The sequence below is a fragment of the Python bivittatus genome, unplaced genomic scaffold, assembly GCF_059951505.1.
Source record: "Python bivittatus isolate LINGU-HERP-01145 unplaced genomic scaffold, Pbiv_v1 ctg000020_np1212, whole genome shotgun sequence".
NCBI lineage: Eukaryota > Metazoa > Chordata > Lepidosauria > Squamata > Pythonidae > Python > Python bivittatus.
This window is the reverse complement of record NW_028277030.1, coordinates 97,068,240-97,088,936: the sequence shown is the minus strand read 5'-3', so window position 1 is coordinate 97,088,936 and position 20,697 is coordinate 97,068,240. Positions and strand designations below refer to the sequence as shown.

The 20,697-nt window shown below is 39.3% G+C and overlaps 1 protein-coding gene across 1 annotated transcript in view; it reads right to left on the bottom strand.

The window, feature by feature from the left end:
• Positions 1-20,697, bottom strand: part of TTC27 (tetratricopeptide repeat domain 27) — a 93,842-nt gene that overhangs the window by 5,459 nt on the left and 67,686 nt on the right. Inside the window, exons 16-19 of the mRNA XM_088144819.1 lie at positions 18,129-18,294; positions 14,029-14,226; positions 3,848-3,959; positions 1,412-1,512 (exon numbers count right to left, since the gene is read on the bottom strand). Coding sequence (XP_088000945.1) covers positions 1,412-1,512; positions 3,848-3,959; positions 14,029-14,226; positions 18,129-18,294 — 577 coding nt within the window. The remainder of the gene's footprint in view (positions 1-1,411; positions 1,513-3,847; positions 3,960-14,028; positions 14,227-18,128; positions 18,295-20,697) is intronic.

Sequence of the window (20,697 nt, the reverse complement as noted above, 5' to 3'; positions counted from 1 at the left end):
CAGCTTGCTGACAACTTTGGGGGAACTCTGAGGATCATAGCCAAGACACTGGAGACTACATACATAGTCCTGGGTCTACAAGTTGTGCAGCCATGCTTTAAAGTCCGGGCTTTAATCTCCTTGTTTATGTAGTCACGGTCTTTGTAAACTGTTCAGTAGCCAAGTTCTGAGCATTTCAAAAGAATGAAAGACAACATATTTTAAAAATAACAGAATTGGGCACCAAAAGGTCCATAATGGAAGTGCTGGACAAGGACCTCTTAGTAGGCCTTATCAGTGGCAGTGATCATCCCCTCTGGCCTGAAGTGAGAATCAGGCATTCTCAGTTAGCTCTTCCCCCCTTGGACGAGTGGATAAAGAGGAGCAAGTGTAACAGGGAAGAGCAGAAACTATGGCAAGCTTCAGAGGTGTCATTTCTCTTCCATTGTAACTTTAGATTGCAGGTCACCTGCATCTGCTGCCTGCAACATTTGACAGCTGGGCAAAAATGGATGGGATGCGACAGCTATGAGATGTATCATGAACAAATGCAAGGATGCTGCACTCTCACATCTTTTGCAGCTGAAGCCATGTTCTGTGAGTTAATCTTGTGGCAACTAATTTTCATGAAGTTTCTGACTGGCCACACTGAGGAAAGCTGGAGAAGAACTCAGAAACCTCTCTTATTTTGTGCATTCTCAGTCAAAGTCATATGCAAGCCTAACCAAAGGTCAGAGCAGACTGGGATTATGGGGCTAAGAAGTGTAGTTTCAGCTCTCAGAGCAGAGTGGGCCCTCTTGTCATCTGCCTTCCTAGTCTCAACAGGCCAGTATTAGACAATTCTGTAGGTGCGCAGGGAGTTTCACTTCTACTTTTATCCAAATGGTTCTACTTTTTTCTCATGGGAGACCACATTAAGAGATATCCTAAAGGAGCAGTGCCAGGAGTTCTTCCACTGTTATGTCTTCCTCATCTCACCATTCCACCCCTTCTCTTTACAACTGTTAATTATTGCGTTTCTGCAGTATTGCTGGCAGCAAATGTCATAATGCAACTGTCATTCAAAACTGCTTTCTTAAGAAGCAGCCTGTTCTTTAGAGATACACAACAGAAAGGCATTTGTAGCTATTGACTCTAGTACCGTTCTCACAAACTGATTTATTATGAAAAACAGGGCTGCCCCTCCACCCCACCTTTCAGTGTAAAGAAGAGGTAATGCGGTTCCTCCCATCCTAAGACCCTCCAGATGTGCTGTGATACAGCTCCAATTTCCTAGCCAGTCCTAGCCATGCTAACTAGAAATCCTGGGATTCATATTCCTAAGGTATCTGGAGTGCAGGAAGTTGAGTGCAAGAGTTAGCTCTTGAAAACATTAGCCGTATCTCTCTCTCTGTTCCAGAGAACCCTTTAATGAAGCCCATCTCAGTCTCACCTTTGCTTTGGCTACCAAACCACGCAAGTTGAGTCGAGCAGAAGAGAGTATTGGCAAGGCTTCTTGGTAATTAGTTTTCATTTTGCTGTATTTCATTGCCACTGGAATTTTAAAAGGCAAAACAAAATTGGGTGATTATCACAGTAAGAGCATGATTATCATAAATCACTACTTAGTTCTCAGTTACTTTTCTCTGGGGAGAAAAATCTTCCTAATTCATTAAAAGAGGGATCCATACAAACATTAAAAATAAGGCAATAGCCTGCAATTGTTATTACAAAAGGAATTATTGACACCACAGCAATAATTCCCCCCAAAATATGTTGATTTTACATGTGGTCCAGAAGTATCATTGGAATGTAGAGCTCTGTGATCACGTTTAAAGTTGCAGTCTAAGTTGCTGACATGCAACAATTTATTTTTACATATCTTATTTAATAATGCATACAATAATGCATACTTGCAGCAAAACATTGCAATGGCCCTGTTCAGAATTCCAGCCAACCCTGTCCTCTTCTGTAAGAGCCAGCATTGAATGCTCTTGAAATATGTTTCCTGTCTTTTAACAAAATGTGCAAACTATCATGCCAGTTAATATTTCACTATGGTTCATAAATGATGCTGTTTTGGCTACCTAAGTGTCAGCTTCACAGTATTGTATATGGATTCTGCAAGTAAAGGCCACAGTGTGGAATACTCCTTGTAATTCTTCCAATCAGCCATGTCCTCTTTCACAATACTTCATTGTCTTTCCCATCCCATGTTGGTTTTAACTCCTAGCGAGTTAAGCTAGTCAGAGCATTCAACAGCTACCGAACATACTCTGATCTTCTGCATGTGAAACCTGTGTCAGTTCAACAACAACTCCAGATCTCTGCGATCAAATGTGTTCAAGAGCTGAGATTATTTATATCTAGCTCTGCTATGGTGTAAAACTAGCCTGCCTTCCTCCTCTCCTCTCCCCTCTCTCCCTCCCTTCCAACATTGTGGCTCAATAGAGCTTGGAGGTGCACATTTCCATGCTCTCTCTTCTCAGAGCTGCTGGGATTTTTAATTATTTATTTTTTGCACACAACTGAACAAATACAGAATATGGAATAAGATGCAAACCATTTGTTTTATTTCATCCCCTTAATAGGATTAAGAAGATTTTGATTACTGCAGGACCTGTGGCAACTTGAATTGGGACAGAGATGATTTCATTTTGTTCTCAGTATTCTGAAGTTAGAAAGTCTGAAGATGAAGGCAGTGAGCTCTAAGCAGCACTGAATATCCAGTTTTTTATGTCTGCTCTATAACATCTACCACTTCCCTCATTGTGGGGTAGCACAATGTTCTGGGCTTCTGCATCCTTAATGCATAGCACTGGCTTCTGATGGTTGGAGGTGTCACTGGGGCATCTGCAACAAGCTGAGGTTTCATTAAAATGGGAAGACACGCATGCTCTGCATCTTAGTATTTGCATGTGACACTGCAATGCAAGTACAAAAGGGGCAGAATCTGCACTGAAATGTCATGAGGCATATTTGTCAACTGCCCTGTCAGGACATCCATGACTATCATTGTTACATCATGGTATTAAGTTTCATATAAAGGCTTATAAATGAGAAGAGAAAACCAAATGTAATGCAATCATTTTCAGAATCAGATGGTCATTTACATTTCTAGCTTGTGCCTTAGAACACTAGGATCGCCTAAGTTAATGGTTGTTTCCACTTTTTAAAAATGCGATTTGGAACTGATGTTGAAACATGTACAAATCAAAATCTCTATGCAGTGATGTCAATATGCCAACATTTAGCTCTGTGATCACACTAGATTTCAGTTTCTAAAACCTCAGCAAACTCTAGAAAACCTGAAAGGCCTAAGTAAAGAAAATGAAAAAAGTAAAGAATAAAGTTATTCAATACCTTGATTTGGTGTGCTAGAGTATTGGTTATCAGGAGTAACTATATATTTTATCCATTCCCCCCCCCCCGTGTAACTTCTGTTACTAATAATGAGAGAGGTCTCCAGAGCACCTGTGTGCTCTTTTCTCAACTTTTTGAGGCTAGGAGTTACTTCTAATTTCAACCTTTTCATTACTGCTTATTGAGTGAAGGCTTCTTTCTGAAGTGGCAGAAGAAAAGCAGGTAAAGATGCCCTTGAGTCAAGCACAACTTATGATGACTACCTAGTCAAAATGATGCAGTTTTCAGGGCAGTGTAACAAAAAGGTTTAGCAGGCCCTACTCTGCTTAGCTTCCAATCCCAGGCAAGGTTGGCCAAAATAATGTTTACTTCAGCTATAGTCGCTACATCTCACTTCCCCTTCCCTCAACTTGGAAATTATATTGAGGTATATGGCATATTATGTTTATTGCTTGTTCTGATAAAAGGAACTTCAGAAATAGGTAATCAGCCATGACTTATATCAACATTTTCATACAGGACATACCATGTGCAAGCTCTAGAGCATCTCTGGCTACTTTCTTAAAAGAGAAAGTATCTTTATCCCAGTCTCCTGATTGGATTTCACATTTGTATGCTTTGGTGAGATACTGCAATGCCTGCAATGACAGAGTTATGGTGAACTTAAAAAGTAAACTTGCTTTAGTTTTATATGTACATGCAAAGGCAAATTCCCCCTCTATAAAATATACTGACTGGTAATACGTTAGATCCTCAGCTTTAAGACAGCCTCCTTCTCTACAGCTGTAACACAGATGTTTTAGCTGTTTTTGTCTCTCAAGTATGACAGACATATAAGTAGCATATGTTTAAGAGACAATTTTTTAAGTTAAAAAAATCTGTCTAGACAGATGCATGTGACCCATATTTTGCTAGGTCACTGTGTTTAAATGGAATTGAAAGTTAAAAAAACCACTTGTATTTTCATAATTAGAACCATTATGCACCTGAAAAATACACAACTTATAAACTGCTCAAATATATCCAGTGATTAAGGTGCCAATTTTATTCTGTACTGATTCTACAATTTTGAAAGAGCAACCTGGACTCTAAGGAGAAAGAAGTAGAATGCTAAGAGGAAGGTGTTCTAAAACTAAGCAGAAGCAAATGAAGAAAGACAATAAAATAAGTTTTGTTGTTTTCTAAATTCCAATGTTTAGTCTCTATGCTGAAATTTATTCAAATCCTTCTCTACAGATGTTGTTTTCAATTTTAGCTATCTATTATATATCATAGCATTTTGTATTTTTTAATGTTGCTGCTGGTTTGTTATTTTTCTCATAATTAATTGAACAGCATACTGTTCTGATGACTCCACTTAAAAAATTGAAGAAAATGTTTCTCTACAGCAAAATGTTATATTGGTTGTGGGGGGTAGGGGTTAGCCTAGAAAGAAAGTGGGCAAAGGGGAGATGGGAAAAAGGTGTATAAATCATGCAAGATATGGAGAGTGTGAACAGAGGTAAGTTTTTCTTACTCTCAATATTAGACCTCCTGCTCATCCATTTAAGTTAAATATGAGAAATTTCAGAACCAATAAAAGGAACTCCTTTTTTATACCAATGTTCACACGGAATTCACCGACAACACAGATAGTGATGGCCATTAATTTAATTTTTAAAAAGGGCTAGACTAGGGCATTAGCGGATACTAGTTTTGATTGCACCATGCTACCCCCTGAATCACAGACAATATACATTAGGTACCAGCCACTGGTAACATTGGAAGAAGGCTATAATCTTTCTCTCCATACCTGAAACATGACAGCAACCTAAACATGAGGGCAATGGACCTGGTTGTGCATGGTGGCCATTAAACTATGAACTGGTTAATAGTTTTTATGTTGTTGTTATCTGGTTTGCATAGTTTAAAGTATAAAAACATGTTAAATTTTTCAGAACCAAGTTAAGTCATTCTTGATTCCTCCTCATAGGGACACTTAAAAATTCCTGTGGCTGTCCAGAAAATATTGAGAAGGAATTTTCCACTGTGAAGTGACTTCATGTTCTTCACGTTGGGCGTTAAGAGTACCAGCTTGTTCAGTTTTAGCTTGGCAGTTCCAATCTGGAATGTGACTGCTAACGCACCCAAATGACTCTTCTTTTATTTTTTAGCCTTAAGTGTGAACAGAGAACTGTGGCTTGTCTCTCTCCTAACAAGCAGATTCACAAGCCAAGATGAAGCCACAACTTATGACTTTGACTTAAAGAAACAAGTCAGGAGTTCCCAGTTCATACATACTGCTAAATATACCATGGCCGGAGCATGTCAGCTGTATCTACTGGCAGGAAGAGCCAAGTGGGAGCAACTGGGCAATGTGCACTAACAGCTTATTCTTTAGAAATGTGGCACACTGCGGTAATTTAATGTGGCCTATGAATTCCATTTCCTGATGCTCTACATGCCATCAATATTTGAGGGATCGAGATGATGGCAATGAGGCTACAGGCACTCAAAAAGCACTGTTTGAAAACGTGGCATAATCTTGCATTAAAACAAAACAAAATTAAATAAGATCTTACAGTATTATGATATAAGCCACACAAACATTTCACACTTTCAATTTACACACTGCACTTTCAATTTTGATACTCAACTAAATACAGAAACAGCCCAAGTGGCAAAAATAAACTAACCCTTCTTTAACAAAAATAGCTTGGTTACAGATGCCTTCTGACTTAAGAAACATAAAATGACATATGGCTTTGACTCTTGGGAAATGGTTCCTTGAAACGGAATTTGCAAATCACTCCAGAGGATGTCATTTGAGGGAGGATTAGGCAGGCTGGCAGGCAGGCAAGGATCTCTATGTAGGAAACAGCCGCATGGCGTGATACAGATGAGAAGAAAGTAAAGAGTTATGTTACCACCATGAAGCTAGCTGAAAGGAGGTTTGAATCAGGTAAAAGATTCAGGATGAGTATAAACAAACACCCAATAGAGCTCATTATTTTGGTTACAAAGAAGGGTTCCCCCCTCCTCTCTTATTACATAATACCTCTCTTTATGAGTGATACATAAATTTTTGCAACTGGGTCTAGGGAAAGATTCATGGAATCTTTGATAGCTCATTGTGGCATGATTGCAAGTCACTCAAATCCTCTGAAAATAACAGTGGAAGCAGAGAAGTCCAGAACAATGTTTTTTCCTGTTTTAATACATGTTTTCAGTCATTGGTACCTGAGGATATGGTCGAGGAGGTTTCTGAATCTAAATGACCATTTATCTCTGTCTTTCCTTTTGTGCCTTATAATAGTGGGGGGATGTGAGGCTGGCTTTAGAAAGTTATAAATGTCTCTTGGAAAGAATGGAAATGGTCCAGAAAAGGTTATCTATTACAAAATATAGCTGCATGATTATTCATGGATATGGAAAATTTATGTCAATAAAATTATGCCATTTCTGGGTTCAATTCAAAGTATTGGCTTTAATCCTTAAACCTTCTTGCAGTTTGGGACCAAGTTACCTGCAAAATGGTTCCACCTCCAGAGACCTATTTAAACTTTAAGAATCTCCACTGAGATCTTTATCCAGGCCATCTCATCAAAATATGAAAGGTGGTTGAGTCTGATGACTTTCATGTTCTAGCAGATTTTTTAAAATTACATTTACAGCCTTAAAATCATAATCTACTTTTTAAAATCTGCCATTTAAAAAAAATTTATGATATATAACAGAGGAGGAATCTGCAGCCCTCAGCTCCTTCTTTGTGATCTCAGCATATTAAAGAAAGAAGCCATATGAGAACTGCCATAAAAGTTCTACAATAGGCTTAACTTAGTTTATTTTTTAAAAATACTCCTGAAACAAGGAAAAAAGCCCCACCCAATTAGAATCTTTGTCCTACCCACTGTGGCCCTTAGGATCTTAAAAAATGTTAAGTATGCCTCTGGCCATCAAATGCTGTCAACCTCTGCTTTACAACTTAGTTACTTTTTTTTCCTACCGCTGCATGCTGCAATGTATTGTTTTTATAGTTTTAAGTTATTTTGTTGGACTTCATTGCCCATCAGTCCTCTACAGCACAGCCAATGGCCAGACAAAAGGGGAATGATGCTTCATTATCTGTTGATACAGGTATTTCCCCTCTGTGTTCTGCTGTATATGGAACCAGATAAATTAACAAGTTCTTTCTTATGATAAGTTCCACAGTATTTTGAATGCCGCAAACATTACCTTATATTAAGAGTCTAACCCCCTCATCCAAAGCGTTAAGGAGAAATTTGAATTTGACCTGTCAGTTTGGATAGCGGGCAAAGTCCATTAGAGCTCAGGAAAGTCAAATGTTGAAGGCTCAACTCCCCCTCTCAGGTGGGCTTTGAAACAGAAAAGAGGGAAATCTAATTTTGCTTTTGAACTTTTGTCTTTCATCCCAAGAAGAAAGGGGCTCTCTTCTCAGTCTAGTTTCTGCCAAGTAAGAAAAGCAGCCCAGCCCAGAGGAAAATTGGAGAAGCAAGAGAAAATAGCTACCTAGGAAAATGTGGAGCTAATGCAGATGATAGCTTTCTTTATGTTACAGATTGATCTGAGCTGTTTGTCTGCATCCTTATTCCTTATCCGTGTTGTGTGTATGTATGGATGCATATTTCTGCCTGGAAGATTAGCAACTGAATTAAAATCTGCAGGAGTCATGATAATTTGTCCCTTTCTCCATTGTCTTCAACTATCATTTAGTTCCTTAACCTTAATATACATAATAAAAAGTCTGACTTTACTGAACTTTACTTTTCACTCACTCTGAGAGGTCTTTAACTTTAGAACATGCCCTGTCAAGCTAAGTTACTGAGAAAAAGAAGTAGGGCTGTTTTCCTACTCTGCTCTTTGTGATTTAAACTAACACAAAGAGATCCTTGAACTTGAATAAGATGGATGGTGGCAACACACCAAACAGGCTCTCCCAAGGGCTAAGGAGACTGCAGGAGGATTGTAGATCTAGGGACCCCTTCATGGACCCAGTCAGGGGCCCATTCCCATCTCCAGGCTCTTGCAAAGAGACCACACCATTACAATAGAGTATTATTACATGATGGGCAGGAGGCAGATGATGGACCCTATAGGGCTGGCTAACTACCCAGATTCTTGAAATGAAATATGCTACTAGATATATATCTTGATCTCACTATAAGCAAAGCATTTATAATATTCTTAAACAAGACAGTATTTTCAGGAGAGATGAGTTGTGCCTTAAGCACTGGGAACTGAGAGTGTACTTTTGCATGGTTCAATTTGCAAATACAGTGGTATCTCGGGTTACGAACGCCTCTGCTAATGAACTTTTCGGGTTGCGACCAGCTCCGGCCACAAAAATTTACCTCGGGTTACGAACCGGATCCGCGGCCATTTTCCGCCATGACACGTGGTCCATGGCCATTTCCCACCCGTTCCACGTGGTCTGTGGCCATTTTTACGCCTGTGCCACGTGGTCCGCAGCCATTTCCCACCCGTTCCACGTGGTCTGCGGCCATTTTTCCGCCCGTTCCACGTGGTCTGCGGCTGTTTTTCCGCCCTGCCGCATGGTCCGCGGCTGTTTTTCCACTGTGCCGCGTGGTCCACAACCGTTTTTCCGCCCTGCTGCGTGGTCCGTGGCCATTTCCCCCCCCACGTGGTCCGCAGCCATTTTTCCGCCCCTGACGTGTGGTCCGCGGCCGCCGGAACGGATTAACAGTAATTACATTGAACCTTATGGGAAAATTTGCTTCGGGTTGCGACCAAATCGGGTTGCGACCAGAGTCACGGAACGGATTAAGATCATAACCCGAGGTACCACTGTATTAGACGATTCTGGGGATATATGAAAAATTCTGAGCTGGTTCACCAAGTCAGTTCTGATTCAGGAAAACAAAACAAAAAGACCCAACCTTCCACAATTGGATTACCAAAATTTAAAATCATCCTTTTTCTACCTTAATATTATGCTGCAGCCAGAGCCACCTAAAGGCTGTTTTTCAATACCAAGTGAAGGACTGATAACCCTGGCCTGTATGTCATGTCACTCTGGGATCTGATGACCATCAATATGTATGTGAGTTAATTTGAGATTTCTGCATATTTTTAAATATGACATACCTATTATTTTTAAGAAGTTGTGCTATTCCCCCAGATACTTTAGCCAAAGTACAGTTCCAGTGTCAAAAAAAAAAAGTTTTTTGAGGGGTTCTCAAGTTTGTAGGATTTTTTATGAATACATAGTGGTGTTTTGAAGTTTTTTATTATTCTATATTAAGCTAGGGGAGCCATTTACATTTCACCCTGACAAGCCTCTCTGTGGGTCATCCTGAATTAGCAATAATATTAATTAATATTCTGTTGCTGGGATACTGAAACTCAACAGTTTAAAACAAGGAAGTTGAAGTCACATCAAGGAAACTATTCATCTTGAATATTGAACACTGAAGTGAGGGTAGAAGTTGTAGATATTTATATGAGATTCATGCAATCTGGGAAAAAAAAAAACTGAGAATGACATTGCCAAAATGGATAGTCTCAGTGGAAAGCCACTGGTCTCCTTCAGCATTGAATAAAGATCCTACAACATTTGATCAACACCACATCACAAGAAAGAATGTGCAGATTTCAACTTTTTCACTATTCCTCCATCTTGCTTTATCCCTTGCAAGGGCTGCAACAAAAAGAAAATTAAGATTAAAAAAAATCTTCATTCGATGAATGAAGTAAGGAACCAAGTGTATGATTTACTGATTTGAGGATCTCTATTTCTGAAATAAAAAGAAATGACTATTTTAAATTATTAAACATTTTGAAATTCTTTTGACTTTATTTCATGGAATATGTGTATGTAAGGCATGCTGGAATGAATATTTTGCTGCTGATATATGTTCCATTGTTACAGAGGGCTGGCTCTGCCAGAAATTGATAGTATACAACCATGACAAATAATAATACAGGTAGTTCTTGGGTTATGACAGCAATTGGGAGTGGAATTGCCATCACAAAGCGATGTGATTGTAAAGCGTGCCATCAGGTGACTGCGCCATTTATCAACAGCAATTCCAGCAGTCCTGGTTGCCATCATTCAGCGAGGACCGTGCACGTCATTAAATGAGGACCTCATGTGACTGCGATTTCCAACTTCCTGCTGGCTTTCCCATTGACTTTGCTTGTTGGAAGTTGGTAGGGAACGTTGGAAATTGTGATCACATAACTGCAGCTCACTGTGATATCGTAATTGCAAGCCAGGCACCAAGCACCTGGATCACATCATGTGACCATGGGGACACTGCAACAGCCAGAACTCTGAGGACCGGTCATAAATCCCTCTCATTCAGCACCATTGCAAGTTTGAATGGTCACTGAATGAGTGATCATGACCTGAGGACCATCTGTAAAGTATACTGTAATATTTTTATTGCTGTATCCAAAACTGGTCTGTAAGGTAATACTGAAAACTAGTTGTATTGTCAATAGCTTCAGAAAAGCAATAGCATCATTGAAACACAGGGATAGGGAAAGAGTTCATTTGATAGAATGTTAAAACATAATGTAGCTTCTATGACATATCACTTGGCTGGAATAACATTTTTTCACAAGAAATTAAGGATAAAACAATCTCTCCATTATTACAAAGCACTCCTACAGATTCAAGCTCACTGTCTAAACACTCTCCTGAAGATTTCTAGGTAACTTATAAATTATACAAGATGGAGGTGAGCTTTGTTTCCATTCCCAATCTGACTGAGGTGATATAGCTAGAAGGATAGGAAAGCAGATAAAGAAAAAATTACAAATTCCATTCACAAATGGTAATTATGAGAATTCATGCACAAGACTTCCAACCAGTCATTTTTATGTATTGGGCATATGCCCTATTTCAACTTTTAGGATGCCCAATCAGTATTATGGTGGAGCCTACATTTTTCACTACAGACTGCACCTTGGAAGGTATTATTGCACCTTGGAAGATATTATTATTTATGTATGAATATGGTTTTAATTGTATTTTAATTAATACATAAATAAATAAATAAAAAATTAGGGGGTCTGCTACAAGTCCTGTTCTTTGTGCTCTCTGGCCTCCTTGCACAAATGTCAAAATACTCCTAAATTACAATAAAATATTTTCACAAATCAAGGGTGAACTCTTTTGTTCCACTAAGAATTCACAAAAAGGATTGAATAATATACATTGTCTGAGTCAATGATTTCATGGATATTTGTGGAAGTACCACCCAGTATACACCCATGATCAAGCACTAACAATATTTTGACAATGCTGCAGTTCTAACACTAGTTAGCAACATCCCAAGGAGAGGGTTTTTTTGGAACCAAAGAGTTGAAACAGGCCATTTAGTCCATCAAGTTCAATCCCTGTTCAATGCAAGAATAAAAATTAAATTACAAATAAAACGTCTTACAAATGTCTATCCAGCCTCCGATTGAAAACATCTCACTAAGAGAACCCATTATCTCCTTAGACCGAATGAACGTTAGTCACTTATAAGAAAGATAGGACAATATTCCATTATATCTGTCCACTGAGGGAACAGCATCTGCCAACAAAATGGATGACCTCTCCTGCTGTTTGCAGATACATTTAAATCTCCTCCAGATGGCTGGGAGATTTCTGGAATTGATTTAGGGGATACTGGAGGATACAGTGGTTGGGTAGGGAGAGAACAATGGAAAAATTATTTTATCAGTAGAAGTTCACTTGTACAACACTGGATATAGGCCACAAGCAGACACACTCCTTGTTTTTCAAAAGAATATTTATTATTTTTATTTCCTTTCTTACATGGGGACATCTCTTCCAATGGAACTTTTTTTTTTTTTTTTTTAATCTCCGCTCAGTCGTTACTGACCCTGCAGTGACTGCTTGGACAAGTCCTTGCAGTTTTCAAGGCAATTGTTTCGGAAGTGGTTTGCCAGAGCCTCCTTCCTAGAGCAGAGCCCAGCTGGCGAGCGCAGGAGGTGGGGTTTCCGTTGCTTCGCGCCCTTTTCGGGCGCATGCGGTTTTTCGTGCTTACCGGCAACTGCTCCCGACTCCTTTTTTTGCAAGGCGCCGCCAGCATTTTTCCTCCCACCGGAGTGAGAGTACCCATTTATCTACTCACATGAGTTTTCGAACTGTTGGGTTTACAGGAACTGGGGAGGAAACAGGAAACTCACCTTGCCAGCATTTCTGGCCGGCAACTTTCAGCGTCATTAAGCAATATTGCTGCTTCAAATGTAGCCTAGGAGTGCTTTTAAAATGTGAGGGATAGTGAAATTACAGTGAAAATACACTGAATTTCAAGATTAAGACTTGTTGCAAAAATAGCACCCAGTAAATACCACTTTATTTACTTGGTTGTCAAGCGGGAGAATCCCTGCTATTTGAAAGGGAAATCAAGCAGAATAGTAAACAATCTTATTATGCCTCTTTCAGATTGTAAACATCCAATGTTTGCCTAGAATTAGAACAATAAATTTGCATGATCTGCCACCAGGAAATAACAAATTACATGGGGAGAAAAAAAAAACCTTTCCCCATGACAACTATGCAACCCCCTCCCCCAAGAAGGGAAGGGAAGGGAAGGGAAGGGAAGGGAAGGGAAGGGAAGGGAAGGGAAGGGAAGGGAAGGGAAGGGAAGGGAAGGGAAGGGAAGGGAAGGGAAGGGAAGGATGTACAAATATTTGATTGTAATGGTTAAAAGAGAGACAAAGTAACAAAAAGTTAACAAAGAATGGGAAAGAACAGTATGGTAAAAAACATACAAACCTCTTTTTCTTCTTCCTGATTTATCTCTTGTCCATCTCCCACACGACTCCCATGTCTACCTAATTTTCCAGTGTTATTTATTATTTCTCCTTTCATTTTCTGCATTCTGCCAAGCTTCTCTTTCTATTTACAAGCCTCCTTTTCACTCATCTTTCTTATCTTTGTTCTTTTTCCCTGTATATTTCTCAGTCCTCTCCATATGTGGAGGAAGAGTGTCTCACACACTCATCAGAGAGAGAGGTACAGCTGCAGTACAATATTGTAGTTATGTGTCAGTAATACTAAAGGATCCGACTGACCTCATGGAACAGCTTAATAAGTGATCCCATACTGTGGGACTTCTATTAATGTTATACTAAATGGTAACAGTCTGATAATTGGAAACATTCTCTTGCGCCAAAGGCTGCTGCATTAAGATAACGCTTCAGCTATTGGAATTCCAAGGGAAGAGTGAAATGTATAAATCATTTTGCAGAAGACATACTGTTTAAAGAAATACTATATTTAGCACTTCAGTACAGAATATCAGAATGAAACACATTAAAAAACTGCAGAGACCGTTCCCTATGTCTAATAAAGTAGATCAGATACTCTGTGAACTGCACATTGAAAGGAATAAGTACTACCTGAAGCAAGTTTGGAATCACAAGAAATTATTAAATTTGTATCTGTCTTGAATGTGTATTTTTCTTAACCCAAGGGGGAAAAATCTGTTATTTCATCCTGCTGGTCCCTTATTTGTTTTTTCTTTTTACTGATCTTTAAATTAAGTAGCCTTGCTGGTCAGGTTGCTGAACAAAGGGGCTGCTAATGGAATGTGAAATTCAAGCAAAGGATATTTCATGAACAAACCATATTCGCACAAAGGACACATCAAAACCCTGGTATCAACATGAAAACAGCACGTGTCTTTTCTGACATAAGAACCATATTCTGTCATTAGGATTTACCTTTTCTATGTCTTCATAGTTCTCATTCTGCCCATTTTCGTAAAGCCTGGCATATAATCTCCAGATTTCTCCATCACTTGTCACTCGAGAAGTCACTCTGCCAAAGAGCTCCTGCAGTTTTCCCTTTAATCCTTTTGCTGTCTCTCCATTACAGTCACCTACTCCATCCATCACTACTTTTACCAGAATCTTAAGCACCTTAGAGAGAAGGAAGTTGTTAGTTATAATTTAACTCCCATAAAGCTGAGTGGATTTTCCAAAGTGCTTACTAACATATGGTTCAATTGATCAGAGCTGGAATCAATAACCTGAATGAATGAATGAATGAACGAATGAATTTATTAAAATAGTAATGTGTTTGAAGATGCCACAAGATGCCTAAATTGCATAACAGCATTATCTAATAATTAAGTTGCTTGATGAATACAGGTAACAATCTAATTATGAAACAAAGCAACTAATTCCTTAGCTGCTGTATTTAACAATATTTAACAATATTTAAGGTATTTCTCATTCTTCCAGGGATACCAACAATCAGCAACAGAAGTCTGAGTTCCACATGTCTCTTTAAAGTAATATCACCATCACAAAAAATCAAATTATATGATAGCAGAATCGCTCCTCCCCTCGACTTTCTGACATAGTACTGCAGAATTACTTCTGTGATATTAGGATCCTCCCCACACACATATTTTTGCCTTTGCACTAAAAAAAGCTTCCAGGCATGAGTTGTGTTACAACAGTCCCTCCCAGTCTGCCATTCTAGCTATATTAGAATACAACTCACACCATTCCCAGCTGGGCTAGGTTGGGAAGTTTCTGCTATAGTCAAGTAGAAAGCTTCATATCTAGCAAATATCTTTGCTGATCTTTGGGTATAATATTAAAACTACAGTGGTTGCTCTGTTTTTATAGCCAAATGATGCCAGGCTATTAGCATTGCTGTAGTAGCTTCTAATCTTTCTTATTTCCATGACTGAAGGTGATTATCCTGAACTTTGACTCTTGCCCAAAATCCTAAAGAAGAGATTGAGCAAACTGCACCCAGTAAAACTCTCGACAAACAACACAAGTTACCTGCAGTAATTAAAGACTGCTGCCTGCTGTGTTTTTCCTTTCTTCTGTAATGTTCAAAAATGTATTTTAATTTGGGATTATCAACTATATCTATTCATCATCTGAAAGTGCAGCTAAGTGAATGCAACATAACAAATCATATGTGGAAGAGGAGAGACCTCTTTTAGGTCACAGAAAAGGAAGTTGCATTTTTTAAAAAATCTGAATCTGAATCTAGACAGACAGACAGACAGACAGACAGACAGATTCTTTCCCATGTTTGAAGCCTCAGTGTGTCTTAATGACCATAAAGGATGAAACCTGTGATGGATATTCAAATCTGGCAGTAGTCACATAATACCATAATATTCCTGAATGCATGCTGAATGCTGAAGTATCTATTCATGTTGTCCAAGCTTTCAGTTTAGAACATTATTTTAAGGAAAGAAATACCAATTGACAGCTTATGAGAAGCATTAGGCTTCCAGATAATTGTATTCTCTTTCTCATCATCATTTAATGTACAAAGGAGGAAGTCTAAACAATCTTGGCTGCTTCTTCCAATTGGTATAAGAAAGGATAAACTTTATTCTTTGATTCATGTTTTCCTTTACTCTAAGTGGACATAATGGTTTAGAGGCACTTTCTTTCTTGCTGAAACTGGCTATTATAAGAAAGCCTAGGCAACCTTGTCTTTTCTGAAGATTTGGACTACAACTCCTATAAATGGCTACCCATTGGCCAAGCTCACCAGGGTTTCTGACAGTTATATACTAAAACATATGAGGGCACCAGGTTGCCTATCACTCATATAAGACCATAGGCTGCCACTGCAGAAGTGGGTGGGCTAGACTAGACTTAATATGAAAGTCCTTTTTATTACAATGGAAACAAAGATTCTGAAGTGGGCATGTGGCTCCCACACACACCAGAGACAAGGCTGGAAAATCTGATGTTGATTCCTGTGGGAGGAGATAACTGTCTTCACCAGCTTCAGAATGACAAGCCAAACAACAGCTCAGAGAAATAAAAAATGAGGAGACAGGAATGCAGGAGAGACAGATTAGGCTCCATAAAAGTTGTGAATATTAGAGGGACTCCAATATGTATCTTTTCATTTTTCCCACCTCGATGCCTTGGTGAACTGAAAGCCCTGCCTCTGCCACAGAAAAAGGACCTTTACAATAAGTCTTCCTACAGCAGAGCCAGGGCCTTCTGAAGTGGAATATGCCAGAACTGCCTTTGCTGGGAGCTACTTTCTGCCAGAGTTGATGTTACAAAAGAGGACAGGAAGAATCACATGGAAGCCCCAGAGATGCTTTCAAGGGAGGCATCAATGCCAAGGACAGCCAGGATAGCTGTGCTTCTAGTGGAGTGATCTGCTATATTCTCTAAGGCAGTTTCAGTTCTCAAACATTTTGGTCTCAGAACTTCTTTGCATTCTTAAAAATGAATGAGGACCCCAAAGAGCTTTGGTTTATGTGGTATTGATAAGTACTACATTAGAAACTAAAACTGAGAAATGCTAAAATATTTATTTGACTTTGCAGACCCCCTGAAAGGGACTCAGCGGTCCCCAGACCACACTTTGAAAACCGCTGCTCTAAGGGGCAAGCTCATTCTGAGCTTTTCAGGCAAATTTGATGCACGGCTTGATAGGGGAGGGCTTGTGGCCTAGCCATAGGCATAGAAAAGAAATTAAGACACTGCCCAAGATGCTGAATTCCTCTATTCTGTTCAGGCAGATCATGATGGCTCATCTAATATCCAAGTTGTGTCTATCTCAAATTTGGATTTAAAGTTGGGGCAGACATGAAGATTGGGTCTAGGTGCAGAGCTATGATGTCTGGCTGGATGATGCAGAACTCTATGGGGAAAACCTCTGCCATTAGCAGACCAATAAGAGGATCCATGAGGTGGTGACTCTGGACCTTTCAAGCCCAGTATCCTGCACGCTTTCCTGTGTGACAAGCAGGATACTGGATATCTCTACCCCCTGTGAAGTGGCTGCAGAGAGAGATTCTTGGTGTGGGGGAGGAGGATGGAAGCTGATGTGTTTCTTCCCTTGTTTCACCCTGAGGTTTATCATGACCACAAAGCCCAACTGGGACTTCCTGCTTTTCCAATTCTTCCTGAGGTAATTGATTATAGGTGTGTTCCTGCACTGTCAGAGCTGTAGCCTGTTTAGGAGCCTCACGGCCTTTTCCTGGGGTCACTGGGGAACAGGAGATAACTGGAATTTAGGAGGAGATATTACCTGGCAAAGCCAATATAGAAGCTGGAATGCTATCGATCCATTAGTGAATGGTGGTGGGAGGACTGAGTGCTGGCTTTGCTGACTTCCATCCCTCCAATGCCTGTGCAATCCTTCTAATGGAACAGTGAGACACACATGTCTCAGCTGCTGTCAGAGGCATGAAGTTCACACCTGGCTATTCAGGAGCCACTGCACTGGCTTGCCTCTTCAGGGGATCATGGCAGAGAGGGAAAAGTGCATGATGCTGCAAAGTTAGAAGCCGAGGACCTTATTTGCCACCCTCTCTGAGTTGAAAGCTCAGAGGAGTTCCTGGGTAGCAGGCTCCTGTTTATTAATTTTCAGGCCACTGGGCTGAAGACTCCCCAAAGAAGGCAAATGCCAAGAAAAGTAAAATGAAAGTAGAAGAAAAAAGGAAATTCTGCAATTGAGGTGGTTAGTGGAGCTCACAAAGGTATGTGCTTTCTGGAGCAAAGCAAGGCTAAACTGGGTAAGGCTGCTACTTCCTCCCACCAGAACTGACATCTGAAGACCTGCCTCTGCTGCAGGAGAGAGGTATCCACTCCAGAACGCCCTGCTTCTGCTGTAGAAAAGTATAGTTTTTACTAGGTCTTGATATGGCTTGAAAGTTACAGCAGCACAAAGAATTATACTTTTGAATTTCTTTCTATGGAATTCTAAAATTCTAAAACAGGCAACAACTTAAGATACTTAAAGTTAATATTTTTTGTCATGAGCCACATCTGAAATTTAAAATTAGACATGTGAATAAAAAAGACGGGCATCCCACCTGGACATCTTTATACTTTTCTTGCAAGTCCATAAGCCTGTGATAAGCTTTAATGGCTTCTGAAAATTCTCCAATATCTGTACTGGTTAGAATGTAATTTTCCCAAATTTGCCAATGCTCATAATTACACTTGAGAGCTTCCTGGAGAGTCCGAAATGCTTTGATTCTGGTTTAAAAAAAAAAGAAACATTAATTATAAAATGGGCACACATTGTTTTTCCATTAAAGGCTTCTCCATTTGCTTGTTTAGAATCTTTATGTTTTCATGCTATATTGAAAAGAAAAGAGGTGGAAGAAACTCCTGCCTTTGCCGCAAAGGCATCACTTACTTTGGGGGGCCTCTTTACATATGATTTTATATATAATCACGGTGATGTGGGAGATTCTTCCTCTAATGGGATCCAACAGAGTTGATGAAGCATATGGACAAAATTATTTAGATGACTCATAAAGAAGGTGTCCACTGGATGATGAAGACAGAATAATTGGCCTCCCTCATGTGGCTGGATCATTCATATCAGAAAGAACAGGTGACCCATATCTGCCTTTAGCTATGACAGTTCTAACACATTCAGAGGAAAACAGCCTGATACCAAATTTATCCTTTGTCAATTGGAAGGACATTGAAGAAAAATGGAAACCAGACTTCCAGCCCAAAAGAGAGGACCATCTCAGCATATTGTATAATGTGGGAGAGAAAAAGGCCCAAAAACATGAACATTGATTTCACTATAGAGAGGATTCACTTTTGATACACAGTAGTCACTGGAATTCTTTCATAATGGCTTAAACTCTTCTAAAATGAATTACTTATCAGAAGTTCCTGGATTATTGTGTGCCTATTTAATTTGTTTCCCTCAACTTTGTGAAGAAAAACCCAGTAGCAGAGCCTAAATCCCTTCTTGCTGTCTTAAAGTCCTCAAAAGTCTTAATAAGGGAAAAGGCTTACACACTGATCCACCCCTGCCAAAAAGGAAACCAACCAACCAAATATACAGACAAAACCAGAACAAATATTCTTTTAAATCATGACATCCCAGAATTTGAGACTGAGAGAGAGCCAGTTTGGTGTAGTGATTATGGTGCTGGCCTAGAAACCAGGGAACTGTGAGTTCTAGGCCTCCCTTAGGCACAAAAGCTGGCTGGATGACTTTGGGCCAGTCACTCTCTCTCAACCCAACACACCTCACAGGGTTGTTGTTGTGGGGAAAAGAGGAGGCAGGAGTGTTAGGTATGTTTGCCGCCTTGACTTGACCAAAGATTTTTTTTTTTAAAAAAAGGCAGGATAAAAACATCATAACACCACCACCATGAATAATAATAATAGTAGTAGTAGTAGTTTTTTTGGAATAAATTGCCAATAAGTCATGGTCTCGTGGCATCTGAAAATCTGGAGCTGTAGCCAATGAATCTTTATAATAGCAACTGAGCTGAATATCAGATGCTCTGCGGTCGTATTCTCAAAGATTATTACAACTGGTTTGGACTGAGCAAATAGAGTCATTGTTTCAAAAGTGTCTAATGCCCACTACTAAAGAGGCAATTAGCTGGAAAAGTTTCTTCAGGCTATTTCTACATTAACATTGAAAGTTGCTGAAAAGGACATCTGTTTGAAGAGGACACTTGAGCATCTTGGAATCTCTTTGCATCCATTTTCTATTCCTTGCAATCTCTGAGGCAACTGCATCTTTCAGTCTGCTTATTCCATAAATATGTCTAAAGACCTCTTGAACTTATTTATGTCTTTTGGTTCAATGCACCCTCTTAGCAATTTGTTTCCTGTGTACACAACTTTGTATGCTCCCCATTGGTTTTCTCATTTTCAGTTTCTTTTGAGAAAGCAGATAAATTGTTTTTCATGGTGTTAAAAAACAAAACAAAACAAGCAGATAAAAATACCCTTCAGCTTCTCCCTTTATTTTCTGAAGATGCATTCCTTTAAACAGAAGATTAATGGGACACAGTCTAAGCAACAAAAAATTATCTTGACAAGGTACTTATGATTCTGAATAACTGAAAGCTGGTTTATCAAGAAGGTATCCAACCCAGTCACTGTTACATAAATGAAACAACCATACAGAATTAAGATACCAAGGCTGCTCACAAGATTTATGAAAGGTACATTTCTAGGAAAATGAAAAGATAACTTAATACTGAACTGCCAGTTTTCACAATAAATACTGGAAGAACAGTGCAGTACAAATCATTAGCCATATCACCTGTTTAAAATAAGATACATTCAGATTTAGGGGCAGGATTCCAGTTTAAATAAGAATGGTGCTATGCATTTAAATATCAGTAGTCACTTTCTCTTGCCAGCTGCATGATATCTAAACTATTTCATGACAAAAATAGGAACTTGAAGTACTCATAAAACCTCAACAGCAAATAGTCATATTAATCAGCTAACACAAATTGTAATGATAATGTTGTTGTACAATACAACTGGAAGAGAGGAAAGCTCACTGGATTGGAACAGCATTTCTCAACCTGTGGTTCTCAAGATGTGCTGATACTACAAAATATCCAGGATTTCCATCCAGTACTTCCAAATTGGTTCTGGGTGGGA